This window comes from Haemaphysalis longicornis, unplaced genomic scaffold, assembly GCF_048455015.1.
Source record: "Haemaphysalis longicornis isolate Haplotype H1 unplaced genomic scaffold, Haemaphysalis longicornis Haplotype H1 scaffold_7, whole genome shotgun sequence".
Lineage (NCBI taxonomy): Eukaryota > Metazoa > Arthropoda > Arachnida > Ixodida > Ixodidae > Haemaphysalis > Haemaphysalis longicornis.
Window position 1 is genome coordinate 76573544 of NW_027526422.1, and position 19931 is coordinate 76593474.

At 45.9% G+C, this 19931-nt stretch overlaps 1 protein-coding gene across 3 annotated transcripts in view; it reads left to right on the forward strand.

Moving 5' to 3' along the window:
• Positions 1-19931, forward strand: part of LOC144145990 (E3 ubiquitin-protein ligase MIB2-like) — a 52664-nt gene that overhangs the window by 4441 nt on the left and 28292 nt on the right. For 2 of the 3 annotated variants that reach the window (XM_077677880.1, XM_077677883.1), the window contains 12 exons: positions 1038-1209; positions 2934-3040; positions 5722-5919; positions 7896-8029; positions 10870-10977; positions 11324-11428; positions 11839-12067; positions 12563-12633; positions 15020-15124; positions 16208-16346; positions 16944-17026; positions 17738-17889. In XM_077677880.1, the coding sequence (XP_077534006.1) occupies positions 1038-1209; positions 2934-3040; positions 5722-5919; positions 7896-8029; positions 10870-10977; positions 11324-11428; positions 11839-12067; positions 12563-12633; positions 15020-15124; positions 16208-16346; positions 16944-17026; positions 17738-17889 (1603 nt within the window). The remainder of the gene's footprint in view (positions 1-1037; positions 1210-2933; positions 3041-5721; positions 5920-7895; positions 8030-10869; positions 10978-11323; positions 11429-11838; positions 12068-12562; positions 12634-15019; positions 15125-16207; positions 16347-16943; positions 17027-17737; positions 17890-19931) is intronic. The other variant, XM_077677882.1, reaches the window with a different exon arrangement.

Genomic DNA, 19931 nt, shown 5'->3' on the forward strand with positions numbered 1-19931 from the left:
TGAGCACATTGTGGCAGCAAAAACACAGACCAGAAATTTGACATGCTGCATCAAGAGTAGTCCTGTGTGCTTTACTTCTCATATTTTTTTATTGTTGTTGTTGCAGTCATAACAAATTGGGCCTCTTTCTTTCACGTCTCATGTTTTTAACTTCGTTTGCATGTGAGCGGCGCGGGTGATAACGTTTTCATTTTTGTGTATGGTGTGATACTAGAGCTGGTTTGATTTAAAAATTGTATGCCCACCCGCCGCAGTGGCTCTGTGGCTAAGGCGTTGTGCTGCTGAGCACAAAGACGCTGGTTTGCTTCCCGGTTGTGGCGGCCGCTTTTCTGATGGAGGTAAAAAGCAAAAACACCCGTGTGTTCAAAATTTCAGCGCACTTTGAAGATCTCCAGGTGGTCAAAATTAATCCAGAGCCCTCCACTACGGCGCGCCCCATTGCCTGTGTAGCATCGACGCGTCAAGCCCCACAATCAATCAATCAGTTGTATGCCCAGTTCTGATACACAGACTTCCTTTTCTATTGTTAAGATGGCAGTGGAAGCGCTCAACACCACCTCTCCTAGGGTGCCAATGGGGTATACACTGCACCTGTAGAAACCCTACAGTGTCTCCCCCACTGTTTAAATGTTTGGTTTTCATTAATTGTAGCCTTGTACATTTCTTTTTTTTTTTTTTTGTCTTTTCGCTTCTTCCTTCTCCTCTGTGGGGGCTTTTCTTCTCCCCCCCCATGCTCGCAAACCGAGACTATTTCAGGGCAGCAGAAACCTGGCATTCTCCAGTGATTCAAAAAGCAAACTGTCGTTGTGTTGCCATGGCGAAGTTGAGCAGCCTGGATGTATTGTGTACTCGTCTCTGTACACTCTGTACACGTCTCTAGGTCTCCATTGGCACACTCTTGGTGACATATCCAGTAGGCAGCGTGCATTTGCCTTTTTGTGGCATCATGTGTGAGCTCTGTTACTCCCAGTAGTGAATGCCAGTGGTGGGTAAAGGAAGAAAAGGCATATGTTGACCGACTAACTAAACTGGCGCAGGAGTGACGTTCCCTGGAACCATTTGCGACGCCTGCAATGGGAGCGACATGGTCGGCACGCTGTGGCAGTGCCGCGTCTGCGCCGACTGCCACCTCTGCCACGGCTGCTACATGGCCGGATGCCACAGCACAGAGCACGCCTTCCTGCGCTTCGATGCTCCCGGCACTGAAGGGTGAGCGTTGTGACCACGAGCGATGGCTTCGCGATTGAATGTCGTTGGTTCCGTGTAGAATTGCGGCACAACGGCCTCCTTCATGCACGTGGCTGTATGTGTCAGCATTGCTGATGTGCAGTGCTCGTGCCAATAAGATGACGTGCACGCTTTGTTCCTTCCCTGCCTAAATGTGTGGGAGTGCCTCGTAGACAGTTCTGCGCAGTAGTAGGGCCATTGTGACTGCAGACGTGGTGGTCTCCTTGCTTGCAAGGATGTGCTTGCTGTTGGGTCGGATTGGCTGTCGTAACGGGACATTTGCTCAGGTTGCTTGGGCACCCACTGGGTTTTACATGTTAAACACAGCCGTACACACAAATGGGGGTTTTGCGAGTCAATTTGACTCATAATCTAGAAGATTAGTTCTCGCAAGCCGGTGGGGTGGGAGGGAAGGCAAGTACCAAACGGGTATTCGGAAGAAACTTGACTGTTCAAGGTTTCGGGTTGCTTGTGGAGTCAAGTGTCACAGATTAGATTTCCAGTGGAACTGATCGCAGGGTGATTATCCAATCCAAACTTGAAACTCGAATGTTGGCATGTCCCTACCGTTGGCACAAACACACCTGAAAGTGCAAAGACGTTAATGCATACCAGACAAGATGTCAGGGACGTTTCCATCAGCCATCCGATTACCCTTATTATTAGGCACCGTAACAAGGAGTTGTACTGTACGAACGCATGGAAGTCTATTGCTGCATGAGCCTTTTTCCACGTCATAATATCTGACATTGGAGTAACGCCTGCTTTTTTAATTGCCCCCGTCATAAGTTATAGCGGCTACACCCAATAATCGTGTGTGTTTTCTCGCGAACTTCCCCTCATTTAAAAAGAAGCAAGTGCATTGCACTTGATAGAAATACAATTCACAGTTCCTTCTTCCCTGAATGCAGATGGTAACAGACATGAGCTTTTTTCTTTTCGAGATATTTTCATCAGTGTCACCAGCAGCTTAAGGCTTTTAGTCAACATTGTGTACTCTTTAGTGTTCTGTGCACTGCATTTAAAGAGTTGTGCCAGTAGAAAATGTCCTTGTACACTGGTCTCATTTCCTTTGTGGGCGTAGCAGATAATTGTGGAATGGAAAACAACTGCAGGGTGTCTTTTTTTATTCCCTGTTGAGAGAACTCCAAGACAAAGATCATTGCCACTCTGAAGTTGGTGGCAGTGTAGAGTCACCTTTGCTCATCTTAGTTTTTTATTGGTTTCCTTAGTGCACAGTCCTGATGTTATTGCAAGAATAAATTCTAAAAGCAGCCTTCAGAACGGAGAAATGTTTCATAATGAAAGAGTTATCACTGCTGCGAACAAACCCAGTGGGTTTGGCAACACAGTCTTCTCCTTTTCAGTTTTTCTTCTACGTGGCTTTTCTGGGCTAATGCCCCTGCCAGCCAGGCAGCAGTTAGCCTGCTCACAGCCTTGACTCCAGTGAAAATGTAGTACCGGCAGTTGAACGTAGAGGTTATAAGCTATCACCTCTCTGAGAGCGGACTCACCAGTATTCGAGTTGCGTGGCGAAAAAAAATCCCCGTCCGCCATGAGTTCTCGCCTCGTAAAACCACCCTGCGTGCAGTGAGTACTAATAGTACTGGTAGTAATGGTCAGCCTTCCATACATCTTGAAACCAAAACACCTATAGGTGTGATCAATGTGGTCCTAACAAACTTTCAAATCCTTTGCTCTTCAAGTGTTCAGGTACCTCCCAGGCAAGGATCCAACAGGGTTGAAGTTCACGGCATCTTCGTGGGAGCCAAGGTTGTCCGTCGCACCTGCTGGAAACGGAGCCGTGAGGACGGTAGGATTGGCGTCTTTATCTAGTTCGTGTCACAAATGACCCTACATGTACGCCCTGAAACTGCTAAACAGAGATCCTGCGATAGCCAAAGAGAGGCATTGACAAGGCGCTTTAGTTACTTAGTTACAAAGAAAAAAAAAACCGAGAGTTTAAAAGACCTTATGTCGTTTGGGAGTGGAACTGAAATGCTGGTCACCCGCGACAGTGGCAAAGGTGTCGTGTTGCCAAGCCCAAGGACGCCAATTCTATTCCCGGCCGTGGCAGCCGTTTTTCTGATGCTGTTGAAAAATGAAAACGGCCGTGTGGCGAGATTTTGGCGCCCACTAAATATCCTCAAGTGGTGAAAATTAATCCAGAGCCTCCCACTATACCGCGTTTCGTTGCCGAGGTGTATCTTCGGCGCATTAAACCCCCAGAATTTGAATTTTTGTTTGGTTGAAATGCCAGTTTTGCAATGGTGCGGCTGTTCTCTTAGAAAGGGAGGCTGCTAGAGACCTACTTACTCGGTGTTTGTTAACAAAGGTAGGGTAGGCATTCGCCTCTCGAATACCTACAGCCATTAAGGCGTTACAGTTAAAGCTGTCGTCTGCTGTCGCCAAGAGCACGCTTTCCTTTATGTTGTTGTGTATTTTTTTTGTTTAGTTGCACTTTATTTTTGTTGCGGGTCTTGTGTTTTGTATCATAGTTTGTACAAGTTTCCTGCCTACCATTTTCGCGAGACCATGTTCTAAGGTGGTATTTATACTCACACCCCAGTTATATGGCTCATTTTCGCATGGTCATGAGAAAGTTGTATGATCGGGGTTCCACTGTGTTTAGTCCTGCTGTGTTTCCTGGTAGCAGAACTTGCACAGTTTGGAGACACCTGATGATAGTGCAAGCGCTCGTAATTGAACGAAAAAAAAAAAAAAAACACTGACGCAGAGTGTCAAAGGGTTGGAACACGAGCACATTTGAAGGGGCCGTGAAGAGGGTATAGAACATTGTTTACTTTGAAAGAACTAGCCTTTCGTAACTCAGTCAGCACCATTCCAGCCACGAAAAACATTTGCTTAAAGGGGGGACACTGGTCTGAAGGACATTTTTGTTACTTTTCAACCTATGTGTTTGAAATTTACACTGAGTGTATTTTAACGTCTTGAGCACAAATATGCAGTCAGTTTTTGTCTATGTGGTGTAAGTTCAGAGTTGCGCAACGTGTTGTGCCTTTCGTTTTGGAAAAAGTTTCATTTTCAACCCATGAAATACTCGAATACTTTTTATCCTTTTGTGCTCTAGAAGGACCAGGGAGTGCAACTATACTGCAGGAGTAATTTTAGCAATATTTCTGCTGTAATTGCTGTAAACTTATTAATTGTCGGGTCATCAATATGTCAGGTCATCAATTACTAATGTTTTCATAAAATGAACTGCACAAAAAATTGTCCCAGCAAAAATAAATTCTACATTTCTGTGGTTTTATTGCACTGTTCAGTTCATAAGCTTTCGAATGCAGCAAGAATGATACAAATCTGACCAGTACAACCTAAGATATTGTACCCGACGGGGGTTCTCGTGGGAAAAGAAATAGGTCCTGATAAAACAAGGCACAAAGTTTGGAAACATAGGTGAATATGGTCATTGAGGCAACTTCAAAGGGTGACAGCTTTGTAAGTACTTGGGGTATGTTGAAGACCAGGAAGCAGACGTGGTTAAAGGAGCACTGGTTTATTATGACCTTCGAGCCGGCGAATCGGTAAAAGAAGAAGACGTCACGAACCTCGCTGCCCGTGCTTCTGCTGCTGGGCTCATTCCTTCTGCCTTGTCTTCCTTCCAACCAGACCACATTTTGTAACAGGGTGCAGCTATAATATTTTGCAGGTACATTCTTTGAAACCTGTAGGCTGCAAATAAAATTAGTAATACAGAAAATTGATCTTTTGGCAGATTCCCACTCCTCAAGACCAGTGTCCCCCCCTTAACCGAAAAAACAGAAGAAATACTGAAACAATTTCAAATTTCACGTTTCAGTGATGTAATATGGGCAGGAGTGATGCCGTATGAGTCTGCACTGAAAGCATAGTTTTCGGTGCGTTAGCTGCATTCAAGTGATACAATCAAACACAACTAGACGCTCCACTGCAGTCGCCCAGTCGTGTTTCTTTGCGGGGCCTTAGGCCAGCGGCCACCAATCACAAAAAAACAAGATTTTGCGACATCGCAGAGCAATTTCCTGAAAGTGGCTGCTGAGGCGCCGCTGCTTCATGTTGTTACGAGACACCTTACATCATATGCAAGAGGATGCCTCACGTGCTGGGCCACGCTGCAATCATCATTGTCAAGGGAGGGAAAGGACGAGGACACTGCGTCGGTTGCCTGCGAGCCATTTCGTTTTCTGGCTTGTTAAATGCTCTTTTGCACCAGGCATTCCCTGTATATACCTGTGAATACGTACTGTAAATACTAGTATACCATGTAAATACTGCCTACCTCACATCGTTATGTTCTCTTTGGTATCTCAGTTACTCCTTTGAAGTTGTGGATAAAATTGGTATCATTGTTACCGGGAGAAAGCAGTCTTTCTAATGAACCAAACGTCTACTTCGGCTTTACGGCCCCTTTAACTGAACAGCCGCCAGTGGGCACAAACTGTAGTGCGCGCAGAGTGCGTTTGTAACGGGTGCACCCTTTTACGCGGGCAGGACTGGTCACAGAGGTCGGCGGCACCGTGGTGGGTCTGGGCGACTGGGGCGACGGCTCGGTGCGCAGCGAAGTCCGTGTGCAGTGGCCGGACTCCATCGCCAACAGCTACTGCCTGGGCCACGCCGGTGACGTGGACGTCCGGTACAGCGAGTCCGCCTCCGGTGGCCACTTCTACGCAGACCACATGCCGCACATAGGTGAGACCATTGGGACCCGGGATGTCGACCTAGTTATCTCCGCATTCCGGTCATTTGCTCGCCAATCTGCACACTGTTTGGAGGCAGAAAGCAAATGCGCCAATCTGTCAGGATTTTGGCGCATGCCAAGGATCCCCAGATCGCCGAAATTAATCTGGAGCCCTCCACTACGGCACGTATCATACTAGTCCTGGGGTAGCTTTGGCTTGTTTGTTGCACTTCATAATCTGAACGCTGTTGTTTGGAGAATTTTGCGAAATTATCTCTGGATATTTGCGCATCGAATTCGTTGCGGTTTGCGTGTTTCACTTTGCACTGCAAAGTATTTTTATTTATCGCAGCTATCTTGGAGATCTGTTTCTTTTTTAACAGCAAAGCTGCTTAGCAGATCATAATTTTTCTTGTCCACAGTTAAAAATGCCAAAAAAATGGTCGAGCGTGCGTAAGTGGGCGCAAGCGGGCCTCGCGGTGACCGCCCGGCAGTAAACAAAACCAAAAAAATGCTTAATGCTCATGTGTGCAGGCCTTGCGACGACCGCCCAGCATCCCTAGCGCATGTTTGTCAAGACAAGCATACCCGCTTAGGAAGATTGACCAAGATTGGCAAAAAAAAAAAAAAAACTGCATCATATGCTGTAATCGTGGGAACACTTGCTTATAACGAGAAAGTCTTCATAATTATGGCAACACTTTCTCAGAGCGAGAAAGACATGTCGTAGTGTACAGCCCTTCATGGTGATGTCCAATGATGAAGCCCGCACTTGTAACAATAGTGATGGAGTAAAGGTCGTTGCTGCTGACCCGCTGCGGTGGCTCAGTGGCTAAGGCGTTGCGCTGCTGAGCACGAGGTCGTGGGTTCGATTCCCGGCCGCGGTGGCCGCTTTTCTGATGGAGGCGAAAAGCAAGAACGGCCGTGTGTACGAGATTACGGCGCACGTTAAAGACCCCAGGTGGTCAAAATTAATCCGGAGCCCTCCACTACGGCGCACCTCATCGCCTGCGTTGCGTCGGCGCGTTAAACCGTCAATCAATCAATCAAAGGTCGTTGCTGCAGCGTAGAAGAAGCAAATTGGCTGCAGTCATGTACTTAAACGTTCGTGATGGTCGTGAAGGTTCTTACAGTTTCACTAACTTCAAGTCTGACGTGGTAGTGTGAGCTTGCTTCATGTTTTTCTTGGGGGTGAATGAGAGAGGCCTTTATTCTGCAGTGGACCTGAGTGGGCTGTTGATGATGATGGTGAATATGATATCTGGTGGGAGGCTGCTGGCCATATTCATTGCTGTGAATGCAGAGAAGGATGTGCTTGGGACATGGAGTGAAGACAAGGGGTGTTGGCATGATTGGCTGAAGGTGTAACACCTCATGTACTAACTCCCCTCAACTGGGGCCTTAGAAATATTGAAAGTGAGGGCTTTTTGCATGGAGAAAAAGGGGACCGTGCTACAATAATGACTTTGCGCATCTCTTTCGGATGTTATTATTAAATGTATGAGTTTGTTACGAAACAGGGAATCCTAATTTCTTCTTTACAAGAATTTTGTTTAAGCGGAGCAGCTTGAGAAAAGTTGGTCAGTTAGAAAGAATAGTTTGTGCATTAAATGTTCTGGGAGATGGCAAAAATATTAGCAATCCTTCATTGTAGCATGAACTTTTTTGTAGTTGTGTCTGTTGTTGCAGGGTCAGTGTAGTGGGGCTCAACTGTTTCAGTATTGCATTTGTGAGGCAAATTATTGAATACCGTATAAGTCGGAATATAGGTCGAGACTTTTCACTAAAAAATTTGCCTAAAAGTCACTCCTTGACCTATATGGCGATCATTGGCGTAATTTTTTTTCCATTTCTCGGCCACAAAGTGAGGGGTTGACCTATATTCCGGCTCAACCTATATTCTGACTAATGTGGTACTTGTTATTTGATTTGTATTTGGGCTCTGTTATAGCATTTGCTCACACCTCTTTATTTTTTTTTCTTACAGCTCCTGTTGAAGTGACCTCCAAGGCTGGGACGAGCGATTTTTGTGTGGGCGACCGTGTGGCCATCCTGATGGGTGCGGACGACTTCAGGGCTCTTCAGTCAGGCCACAGCTGTTGGCACGAAGAGATGGAAGAGGTGGGCGACAGGCTTGCCGTCTTGTCTTCGTGTTTCCACTGTTTCCTAGCGAAGCATGCGCAGTCGCTATTGAAGCATCCTAACGTGCCATTCGCTGTTACTTTGCGAACTGTTGCTTCTCCCTGTGCCTTTCTATTTCAAGTGTTGTGTAGGCATTCTTCATAACACTGCCTCCTTTTCGATGGTGATGATGGTGGTGATGTTTTGAGTTCATGGGTACAGGTTGGGCAAGGGTTAAAGGAGCCATGAAGAGAAAATACAACTTTGTTTAATTTGAAAGAATTAGGATTCAGTATCTCACTCAGCTCCATTACAGCCACAAAAGATTGTTTTTTTAACGAAAAAAAAAAGCAAGAAGTATTTAAAAACTTTCAAATTTTGCGCCACAGTGACTTGCTATGAGCAAGAATAACGTCTTACGGGCCAACAATAACACATAATTTTCAGTGCATTAACTGCATGTTAGCATTCAAGTGATGCGGTCAAATGGAACTAGAGGCCCCATTACAGACGTCCAGTCATGTGTCGTCGCGATAGGTCAGTTAGGCGGCCGCCAATCGCACAAACAAGGTTCCGTGACGTCATAGAAAAGTTGCGGGAAATTGGCTAGGCAGTTGTGACTGCTTCACACGTTTTCTTTAATATCTCCCTTATTTGTTCGAAGATTGCGATGATATTGGTATCATTGTTATCGGGGCTAAGCAATCTTTCTAATAAACCCAACTTGTATTTTGTCTTCATGGCTCCTTTAAAGACTAGCAGTAGACCCTGCCTTTTTCTGTCTATATCTGCAAGCAAACAAACTGTGTACTTTGTAGCGTGGAATTAAATCCACGTAAATTGTGTTTTGAAATCCAGCCGCCTTTTTTTTTCTTGCCCACTGTGGAACACTTGGAAGTTGTGGAAGTGTTTTTTCAGATGCAGACAGGTTAGCCACCTCCTGACAGGGGTGGTCATTAAGAAAGTGAAGCGTGTTTCTGGCTACAGGTTCTGACGCAGTGCATTCGAGGACAGGGGCCGCTAGGATTGTGTTCATTGTCCATTGTGTACGGCACGTGTGTCCCCTATTGATGCTAATAGCATTACACAGTGTATTACGTACAGACTAAAGCCAGTGAACTTATAGCGGGAGTATGGTAGAACCTCGTTGACTTATTTAAAAAAAAAAAACCAAGAGGAAGAAATGTAGTATCCAGGAAAATGTACCCTACAGTTGAACCCCGCTACAACAAACTCCGCTTCAACGAAATATTTCCAGTTCCCCATCAGTTAGCAATAGAAGTCAATGCAGCAAAGTTCTCGCTACAATGAACCATTTGTCTGGCTTGCTTTCGCCTCAATGAGATTTTCACTCATTGGGGCTGGGTTTGAACATTTGTTTTACAAAAAATTATCGTAACGCCAACTATCTGTAACTTTTTATACATTCAGGGCACTTAGTTTCACCGAAAACGTGCGTCACCCGCCCATACTACCACCCAAAACAAAAACAGACTCTTGGGTAGACGCCATTGTTTGCTGGTGATAACGATGTAGCATGAGGTGCAAGCCATGAGGCTTGCCAGGTTCGCCAAGCCAGGTTCGCAAGCCAGGTTCGCCAAGCCAGGTTCGCCAAGCCAGGTTCGCCAAGCCGGAGCTATGTATAGCCAATCCGTATCCAGTTGAAATCACGTGAATAATGGGCTCTGCTGCTGGCGCAGTGCCGTCATGTACGCGTTGTGAGCAGCTGTCCTTGCAGTTTGCCTTCTACAATTCTTCAAAGTCAAAAACAAAAGTAATATTTTCGTGCTTAGGTAGTCGTGATCCCGCGTCGTCCCATCTTAGTTGCGAGCAGCCATCGTGATAAATGCAACCGCGCACAGCTTGTCTGCCAAGGTCAGTTGCTGCCGTGCCCAGTCCGAGAATCAGATAACGGCGTCGCTCCTGCCATAAGTGGGAGGGGGGCTTCCGACGGCCTAGCAGCTATCTCCAAGTAATCAGCTCAGTCAATACGCCTTGTTGTACAGCAATGTGTTTTGCGCCTGCATTTCTTCACCCCTCCACTCCCCCCCCACCCCGTAACGTGCTCTTCACGTGCAGGTAAAAACATAACCATTGGTATGTTTGTTATCCGAATAAACGTGGCGTTATTGTCTGTCACTCCTTCATCTAAACATTGTACTTTGCTGCTAATGATGCAGAAATATATTGGGCTATTTTTCTTGCACTTCTGTGGTGTCATGGGGCAGATTTCCCCTCATCTAATTTTCGCTTCAACGAAATTTTTCGCACGTCCCGTCAGTTTCGTAGTAGCGGGATTCGACTGTATCCTGGAAAAAACGTACCATGGGGCGTTTTTAGTGTCCACAATTGAGAGCATAGTAATCGGGAAATCGTATGAACCGGGAACGTATCAACGTGGTACTGTAGTTTCACGACTTTAAAGAGGCCATGCAGACAAAATAAAGTTTGTTTTATTCGGAAAGTTTGGTGTTTATAGTGCCTCCAGCGCTTTCCCGGCAGCAAGCGATGCTTTATTCACTGAGAAATTAATCGATTTAAGTTAAAATTTTGGTTGTCCCGCCAAATCGTGTGTTTTGTGACGTCTGCCATAATGTCACATGAATGGGTCTTCAAACGAACTTCAAGTGCACTGTGTCCAGCCTGCAGCAGACTGCAGCACAGCCGGGCTAGAGCGGAGGCGCGCTTGTGTTGATACTACTGCGAAGCCTTGCTTACCGTCAGTCCTCCTTTCATGCTTGCAAGCTTTTCTCACATATACACGCCGCTGCATGCAGCTGATTTATAACAGTTTGTGGGCTTCTGTGAATTACTTGTGCCGTACTGGCTTTCATTTCCAGGCTGTCTACAAAATTGGCACCGTTCAGGATGTTGACTCGAAGGGTAACATCAGAGTCAGTTTCGGAATGCACGTGAAGTGGCCAATTCATCCTGCAGCACTTACAAAGGTACAGTCTTACCCTTCAGGCATGTGCAAGTAGTGAATCTCTTGCCTTTGAAGGGAGTATGAAGGGAATGACATAATGTAGAATACTAATAAAGTGAATAATTTGAATATCTGCCATAGAGGGAAGCTGGAACAGCAACAAACGCTTCAACAAGAACTCAGTTGGTCATTTATTTTCGTGCACTGCAATAAATTTTACAGCAAAACTGCCCTCGCGTTTTCTATAATCGACGCCTTTGAGTCAGTTGTTTGAATTAAGCCGCATTTAAAACGGGGGAAAAAGAAAGCCTCGAAGTTTGTTGTAGGGACTGGTCAGCACAGCAACAGTGTTGTCCCTTATTTTTCAGCTGCCGACATTTTTCCCACAAGACGAGGTTCAAATCACTGGTGACCTGTCGAAGCTGAAGAGCCTCCAGACTGGGCATGGTGGTTACGTCAAAGCTATGGATGCGGTATGAGAGGCATTGTACCAGTTTTCTTTCACCCTCTGTTTGTTTATTGTGTACCCTTAACTATGCCTACGACAGTTTGGGTTTGCGTGAAATTTGGTTTCGGAAAAACAGCTGTTGCAACCCGGTGGAGCTATCATCATAATGTTTTGGACAGCAAGAGTACTTTCTGTTTCTGAAAATAGAATGTAACTTGTGGTTTCACTAAATAACGATGCTCCTGGGCTATGAGGCGTGCCAATAGTGGAGGGCTATGGGTTAATTTAGACCATCTAGGGATCTGGGGAAAGGTCTCTGTTCGAGTGGCTAGGGATCTGGGGAAAGTTTTCATTTCCCTTTCTGATCCCCAGGAGTTGCACTGAAGTGGCTTTGTTGGAGTGACACGTGCCTGCTCTGCTCTTTACTCTCTGCAGTGCCTTGGGCAGACCGGAAGCGTTTTTCAGGTTCTGCCCAGTCATGACCTTCGGGTGACAGTCGGCGAGAGAACTTGGACGCTGAACCCCCTCTGCGTGACCCGCACGGGCAGAAGTCTGGATGGCCACACGAGTGGAGGTTCACCTTGCTCACTTTTGGCTGCATGTGAACGGAAGCGTGAGAAGTGCACAGTGAAGAATTTCGTCTTGGGTGATGCTTCTGGTAGAGGTAATTTTCAATGCAGCAAGCAAGGTCTAAATTCCTTGCTCTATTCCTTGCTCTATAGCAAGGCTTGCTCTAGTACTTGCTGTATAGCAAGGCTATTCCTTGCTCTAATGCGCATTGGATTGAGATTGCTGTCTCACTTTGAATGTAGCTCTTACGCCACCATTATCTAAAATCGAACGATGTCAGTTTTTATGTTAACCAGAAGAATGTGAGGCTGGCCAATTTTGCCTTCTACAACTTGTATCATAATTTTCCGATGGACTTTTTTTTTATTGACCTTACGGATAGCCGATTATACAGGCCACAATGATTTGCCCATTGAAGCTTCCACACAACCCTACAAGGGCGGTCCCTAGAGGAAAAGTTCAAGGTTATAAGCACAAAGAAGCTATGTGCAGTGCAATTCCCCGACCTTGAAAACGCTTTGAATTGTTTGCCGTGGGCTGCAGTTTGTTAGGTGTGAGACTACAGCATTTGATTTTGGTGTCCGTGCAGACCCTTCTCATACGGCTTCCACCATTTCGGTGCAAGAGGGGACCAGGGCAGACATCTGCGGGCTTGATACGGTAGGTGTGTATTGACAACGTGTTTCAGATCACATGCTGACATCACGAAACTTACGCAGCCTTCCTCCCATATTCAGCTGTTGCTGTTGCTTCCACGCAATCTCTGACCCAAGAGTTGCATTCTCTGTTACCTCCAGTATCCCTCTTTACGACAAGCACATCAATGTTGGTAGCACTGTGGCTGCTCTGTAGAGTGTTGCTACTTTTCTCCGAACGCAGGAATGTAGAATGCACGAAACGAAAGCAACTTTGTGTGCATGGGGTCCCGCAGAACTCTTTCCAAAGGGGAGGAGGGCAGACGCCCATAAGTGGGGCACCAGAGGGGGCAAATTTTTAACAGCATTGTCACACTAAATAAAATTACGAAATTCCAAGGGGGAGAGAAGCTGCCCCCCTTTGCCCTCCCTCTCCGGACGCCCATGGTTGTGTGGCTCTGCTCTGGTTGTTGGCAACAGCGAACGTATTTGAACGAAACCATTATTCGCTCCGTATTCGTACTTTCTTCCAAAGGGCAATTTACTATTTCACCAGGCTATGTTGACAGGAATGCGTGGTGATGAACTTTACGGTGTCGGAAAACTAGTTTCCTGTATGTTGTGGTGCCAAAGCTTGAAAGCTTTGCCTTGGTTTCTGGGAGTTGGAAGCTGCATAATTGTGTTTTTCTTACACATCCTGAATATACAAAAAGTGGGGCGTTTCAGGCACTAGAAAAGGGCCAGTGTTGCTCATCATTTGATGAGAAAAAGGGGGGCTGTGTAGCAGCGCACAGCTATGCTTTGTCATCTATGGGTTGTTTACAGGCCCTGCAGTTGTGCAGGACCGTGTTAGTATTGGGGCTTGAATCGGGGAGATAACAGGCTCTCCAAAAGCAACTCCCTTTTGCCCTCCGGTCACACGTTGGCGGTGTATTTCAGAGCCATTCTCTCTTCGTTTCTTGTGTGTTTGCCTTCAGCGCTTCCCCTCAAGATGTTCAATGCCTCAGGCAAGCTTTACACCACTATTGAAGGATTGGCATAGCAAATCGCAGTGCTTCTCGCAAGTGCCCAAAGTGCAGTGTAACCATTGCCTAATGTTTTATGTGTGCTGGTATCTTGTGAGCTGCAGTTTCATACATTGGAGTTCTGCCTTCCAAGTTCAGAATACCACTTTGAAATTATTTGGGCTTTTTACATTGTGTTATTCAATTGGCAAATAGTGCTATTAAACCAGTAGAAAATGGGGCATCCAAGCGAGGGGGGGGGGGTGCGTACAAAAGGCAAAAGGTTGAAATTGGGTGAAAACATTGTAATGCAAGAACAGCTCCTATTTAAAACGTTATATTTTGCACTAAGCCCTCATTCAGGCCGAGGGAACAACAATCCCACTCACAGATCAATTATGTGCACTCATTTCAAAGGTCCTGCTTCACATCCTTCGTTGTTGTAATTTGCTAATGAATAAATTTTTTTACGCAAGAGTTTATCTCACAAGATTCGGTTGCAAAATTCTTCACATAAGTCACACAAGTAACATTGCACGCAGTGTTGACTGAAAGTTGATGTGGTGCCGAGTTCCCAATGAGAAAAAAATGCACTCCGCTAGAGCCGTAGTTTCAGGAGAGCACAGGGCTTGTCTCGCGACGTGAGAAATGTCAGTGCAGCATACATCCTGTTGTCCTCTCCTATCTCTCGGAGACCAAAATATACCTGGAGAGTTTCAATCTTCTAGTTTCTTTTTAATGTTTTGCTTACGAATGGTCCACTTGTGAAACAATGCCTCTTCACAGTTGTCTTCGGCAAGGAATTTCGAAGTGCTCTTTCGTAAGAATAGATCTAAATTTTACTCTCTCGGTAAATATTTTAATGTGCTAAAAGTTATAATTGTAAAATATAGGTACTTGCAACAGGTTGGCACACTTTTGGCTTGACAAATTGCTTGGCACGGCCATTTTGAAACTATGCAGTCCTGCAATAATGGCACATTATTGTTCTATTGGGACAAAAAGACGGGACGCCAGAAGCAGACCTCGAAAATGGGACTGTCCCGACCAAAACGAGACGTTTGGTCACCCTGTATAAACTTGCATCTAAATCAAATACCCTATTATATTCGTTTGGATATTCAATAGCCTCGAATAACCACACAGTGGTAACGTGGTAGCGTTAGTAATAACGTGATGATGCGATCTCGTTATCGCATCATCGATGAGTTTTCAAGTGCTGCAGCACATTCTGTTGTTATTCCCTTCCTGCGTGGGCCCATCAATGGGCCTACAGTATGTACTAAAAAATTAACTAAATAATGAATGAAAGTGAAAAGAACCCATCCTTCGTGTGTCCAGCAGCCACTTCAAAGTTTTAGCATTTCCATTTTTCCTGACGGAGGACCTTCTCTTGCCTGCTTGCAGCCTGCCAGGTACTCATATGGACAAACAGTCAAGGTTTGCAGCGACGCTGGAACAGTCAAGAGGTTGCAGCGAGGTCACGGAGGCTACTTCGACCCCGAGAGCTCTGTAAGAATGTGCGCAAATGTGCGCGCATTCCACCTGCCTGGTACAATAGCTTCAATAATTTAAACGTCGTAGTGACAAGAGAAAAACAGAGAATGAATAGTTGTTTTTGCACACGATGGGGGGTTTAATTCGAAAGTAGCGGTTATCGACATCATGAGAAGGGTGGGGGGGCACTGTTGGGGCACTTATAAGAAACACGACCGTTCAGTTTTAGCCTAATGTTGTGCTCTGAAAGGACGTCGTAATAAAACCGAGAGTGCATTCATCTTGATTACGAATGTCACTAAATTTAGCCACAAAAGGTAATCCACACCACCTATGTTGCGTGTCGTGAAAAAAAAAAGTTTCCGTGTATACTGCCCAACCATTGACTTTGTAATGCAACCTTCAGTCTTCAGGAAAAAGGGGTACTGTGCAGTTATGCCAGGTTGAGATGATGTTTTCTTTAGCCGTGCTTAAAGTATGCAATACTGGAGGAAGAAGGATGCAGCCAATGAACCATATTGCTGTACAGCAACATCTACCAAGCTGACTGCTTGACGATAGCTGCTAGGTTGTCAGAAGCTTCCCTCTCGCTTGTGCTAGGGTGGTGCCTTTTATTTCATCCTCTTCGACACCACACGGCAGCGTCTGACTTTGGAAGGGCAGTTGCACTCGCAATAAGTATTGATGTTGCAGGTTCAAGACTGAAAAGTAAGGCTTCAGTTAATTATTGCTTTTGGCATTAAGCCGGCTCCACCAAAGCGGGAGGAAGGTTCCAGTTAGTGGCGGCTGTCTGTCATGCTTTAATCGCGGCTCACGTGCATTGTGGTGAAGCTGCAGTTTGGGGAAAAATTTGCAAAATACCCACAACCCAACTTTCCTCTTCAGGTTTATGAATTATTGGAGCGGGTTATACGGGCTGAAATGCAGTACGTACGCCACAAATACCTGCTGGTAAGAGCAGTTACAGCTGGTGTTGTGTGGCAAAGAACTGTGTGTGTGGGGGAAGTTGGAGAAGTGTTGATTACAATCGGGGTACGAATGAATAGTCAACATTCCCTTAGGGCTGACGTTGATTTGTTCTCTTTTGCACGTTTGCAGTTACTCGGAAGAGTGGGGTGCGTTGCTTTCGTGGACCCCGACAATGACCTGAGGGTGAAGTTCAACGACGGACAGGTGTGGGCCTTCAGTCCGGACTGTGTGGAGCCGGCCGATGAGAAGGTGGAAGATGGCACGATCGGTGAGCCTCGGGATATTGTTTGTGCCTTTCATGGGGCTCACCCAAGTCTTAACTCGCTTCCAGTTTGTTTTCATCAAAGTAAGGCATTATTTCTCTGGGCGCTTTGCACTATACAGCTGTATTTTTCCGCATTTCAATTAGTTGCCGCCTAGGTTGAAAGATTGAACTTATGACTAATTTGTAAAGAAGGCTGTGTTCTTATCATGTGTAATTGTTTCAACTCTGACATTGTAGAGAGCGTATACAGGCACCCAGTGCAGTAGTTTTTGCCAAAATTGTACCTCAGTGTGAGATATTTTTTTACAGTTTTGTAAAACATGTGCTGTTTGACCACTGCTGCGAAACGTTGCATTTGTGGCACCCGCTCGCATTGACTGTTGCCATAATGTATCATGTGCCTGCAGTCAGTCACAGTGCCATTGCAGAAAATATTGTTCTGATTTGAAGCTTCAGTTAGAACTATACCAACTTCTTCATTCGTGAGTTTGAGGTAAATGCATCACTACACCTGCAATGCATGTGCATGCATTGCTTGCTACTCTTATATTTGTCCCTTCTTGGAGCAACTTCAATGCATCAATGTATTTCTTTCATTAGGCACGACCCACGTTCTTGGTGATGGATGCCAATACGTCTTTGACTACACGAGCCACACGTGGCACAAGATCGAACCCAACGAGGTCAGTTTCTCGGTTACGCTAAACTCGCATATTCTCACCCTTCTGGGATGGAGTCAGCCTGTCCTAGCTAGTTTTCCTAGTCCTACCTGTCCTAGTTGTAAATGGCACTGTCCAGACAGCTTAACCTTCAGAAATTACTTACCGTGGTGGCTGAGTGCTTGTGTGTGATTTGCTGCGCAATTTTTTTTCCAGGACATGTACATTAGATTGAGAGCTACAGAGCATTTGAAAGGAAGTTGTTCTTGTCGCGAAGCTTATTCTCTTGACAAACACGAATAGGTCCCATAGACTGAGCCCTAGGCAGCCTTTATGTGAAAACAGATAAGGTTTACTGGGCATGCTGCCTGACTTGCTACTTTAGGTAAACATGAAGGTGAAGGAATGATGTGAAGTTCACACAACCACAGATACACGCTCTTGGGCGTGCGGAGTAGAGAGCTTTGTGGTTGTTGTTGTTGTTGATAAAGCTTTGCGTTCTAGTGTTTATACCACCATCCTATATATGGTAAACCGGGGATATCTACTTCACACAGTTTTGTACCGGAAAAGCCGATTTAAGTACAACACTGTCATGCCCTTTGGGATGACAGTATGTCTGTCATGAAAAAACGCTTTTGTGCCAGTTTGTTTTGGTTGTGGTCCGCCAGTGCATTCGAGTGATCAGTTGTTGTCTAGGGAGTGCGAGTGTCGTGACCGGTCTGCTCTACCCAGGATGGTGATGGTGAGGGGAAGACACTGACGCCACTCTACGAGGCCTGCCTTCTGGGCGATGAGAGTGCGGTCAGGACGATGGTTGCCGACGGTGCAGACTTGGAGGAGAGTGACAAAGAGGGTCGCACCCTCCTTCATCGTATGGTCCTGGGGTGAGCACCCTCTCTCATTTGTAAAGTTTTTCGCTCCGCTCAAAACACCTGTGAAGCTTTAATCGGTGTCATTTCGGTGACCCGAAATTTTTCGTGTTAACTTTTTTTCGCTGCTATGGGTGCCTACCAGCCCACCAAGCATAGAATGGCATATTAGACGGTCAATAGCAGCGTAAATATTTATTTACAGCCTCGTTTATTTGTGTCAGTTTCGGTTTCGACTAAACGAACACCAAGGCGGGCGCCATGACAGGAGGGCGCTCGTGACGTCACCGTTCTCGTTGCACCGCTGCTGATGTAGATGTGCGAGCGCTCGCTTGCATGCCCAGACTGACTGTTGCCACGTGCCGGGCAGCATGACATCAGTCCTGAAACCACAACATGATACACACGGCGGAACAGCACGTGCCAGCCGTAGCCAGCGCGTTGGCCACGTCACAGGGGCCCTCACGTTGGCAGTTTGGGGCCAGGAGGAGCAGATGGCGTCATGCTGATTCCGATTGCGAAAGGGTATCCGTTCTGAGCTTTCTCGTGCGCACAAAGACTAAAATGGATTTAAAATGCCGTATTTTCGCGCGTATAACCCGCACCGAAAAATGCAAAAATTTCAGTGGCGAAATAGGGTGCGGATAATAGGCGGGGTTTTTCCTTGAGTGCAGCTTCTCGGCAATGTGAGTTGTGCGGTGAAGCTCCTACACAGTAACACTAACTGAGCCTTCCATGGCAGCGATTGCGCAAAACATACGAGGACAAGGAAGAGAAAACAAGAACGAGCACACTCCAGCAACTGAATTTCATTAGTTCACAAACAACATGGATTGAGAGCATCACAAACAGCATGGATAGAACCGAACATAACATTGTGTGCAACAGTGAGGACTGCGGCTCAAGTGATAACTTTATCGAGAGCAGTGACACTGAGTGAATTGTGACTTTCGCCTTGAAGTAATTGTATTTTTTCTGTCTGCATGGTATGTGATGTGTTGCTTGAGCAGTAGCTTTGGTGCAGCCTTTCCTGTATCAAGTGTGCGGGCAATACGCGAGGATTTTTTTTTCTTTACCGGCGGGCTGAAAGTGTGGTTGCGGATTATATATGGAGGGGCGGGCTATACACGCAAAAATACCGTATGTTATACGGAACAGTTACTGTTGAAACTTGCTGGGGTAAATGTTCATATACAAAGGAAGCCTTTCACATAGTTATCCCAGCTTTGAGATTTCGTGTCAGTACTCCTTTAATGGCAATATGGTACAAAACAGAAATGATGCTACTACAGCCAAACCCGTATACATAGAACTCCGAGAGGATTACAGAATAGTTTGATGTATTGAAAATTCGAAATATAAAATATGCCTATCTGAAGCCTCTGTGATAATTCTGCCCATTGCCGAGAGCTTTTCGAGACTGTGACAAGCAGTAGCTTACCAATTTGTTCCCCAAAGCTTGGAAATTTCGAACCACAGTGCGACGACCACTGCACTTTGTTTAGCATGAAAAAAGTCCCTGAGATTCGCTTGCTTCTTCTTCTGCGCCATAAAGTTCACCAAACTGCCTTCAAGCTTACTAACGCTGTCCAAAGGAGAAAATCCGGCATTGTCCACTGTGGCAGAACAGTAAACACTGATGTAAGCTTGGCTGCAGTAGGTGGTTGGAAACGTTGTCAGGTCTGCTAGTAGGGTCCGCTTCTTTGGTATTGGTAATGTCCGCCACAGCCTTCACATTGTCCTCAGCACTGACGAAGTTGTGAGCTGTTGTGTCATTCAGTATGGCGCATGGTAATGCACACAGCTTTATTAAATTCACTCTCGACGTACTCAGCGCTGTCGTCTTCGGTATCCAAACACCTCGCGTCTGGAGCTGCACAACGAAGCTGCTTTGCACACGACACACTCCGGAACGGCTGGGTCGGGCCGTTCTGCTTTCATCTTAAAGGAGCCATGAAGACAAAATACAAGTTGGGTTTATTAGAAAGACTGCTTAGTCCCGATAACAATGATACCAATATCATCGCAATCTTCGAACAAATAATGGAGGTATTAAA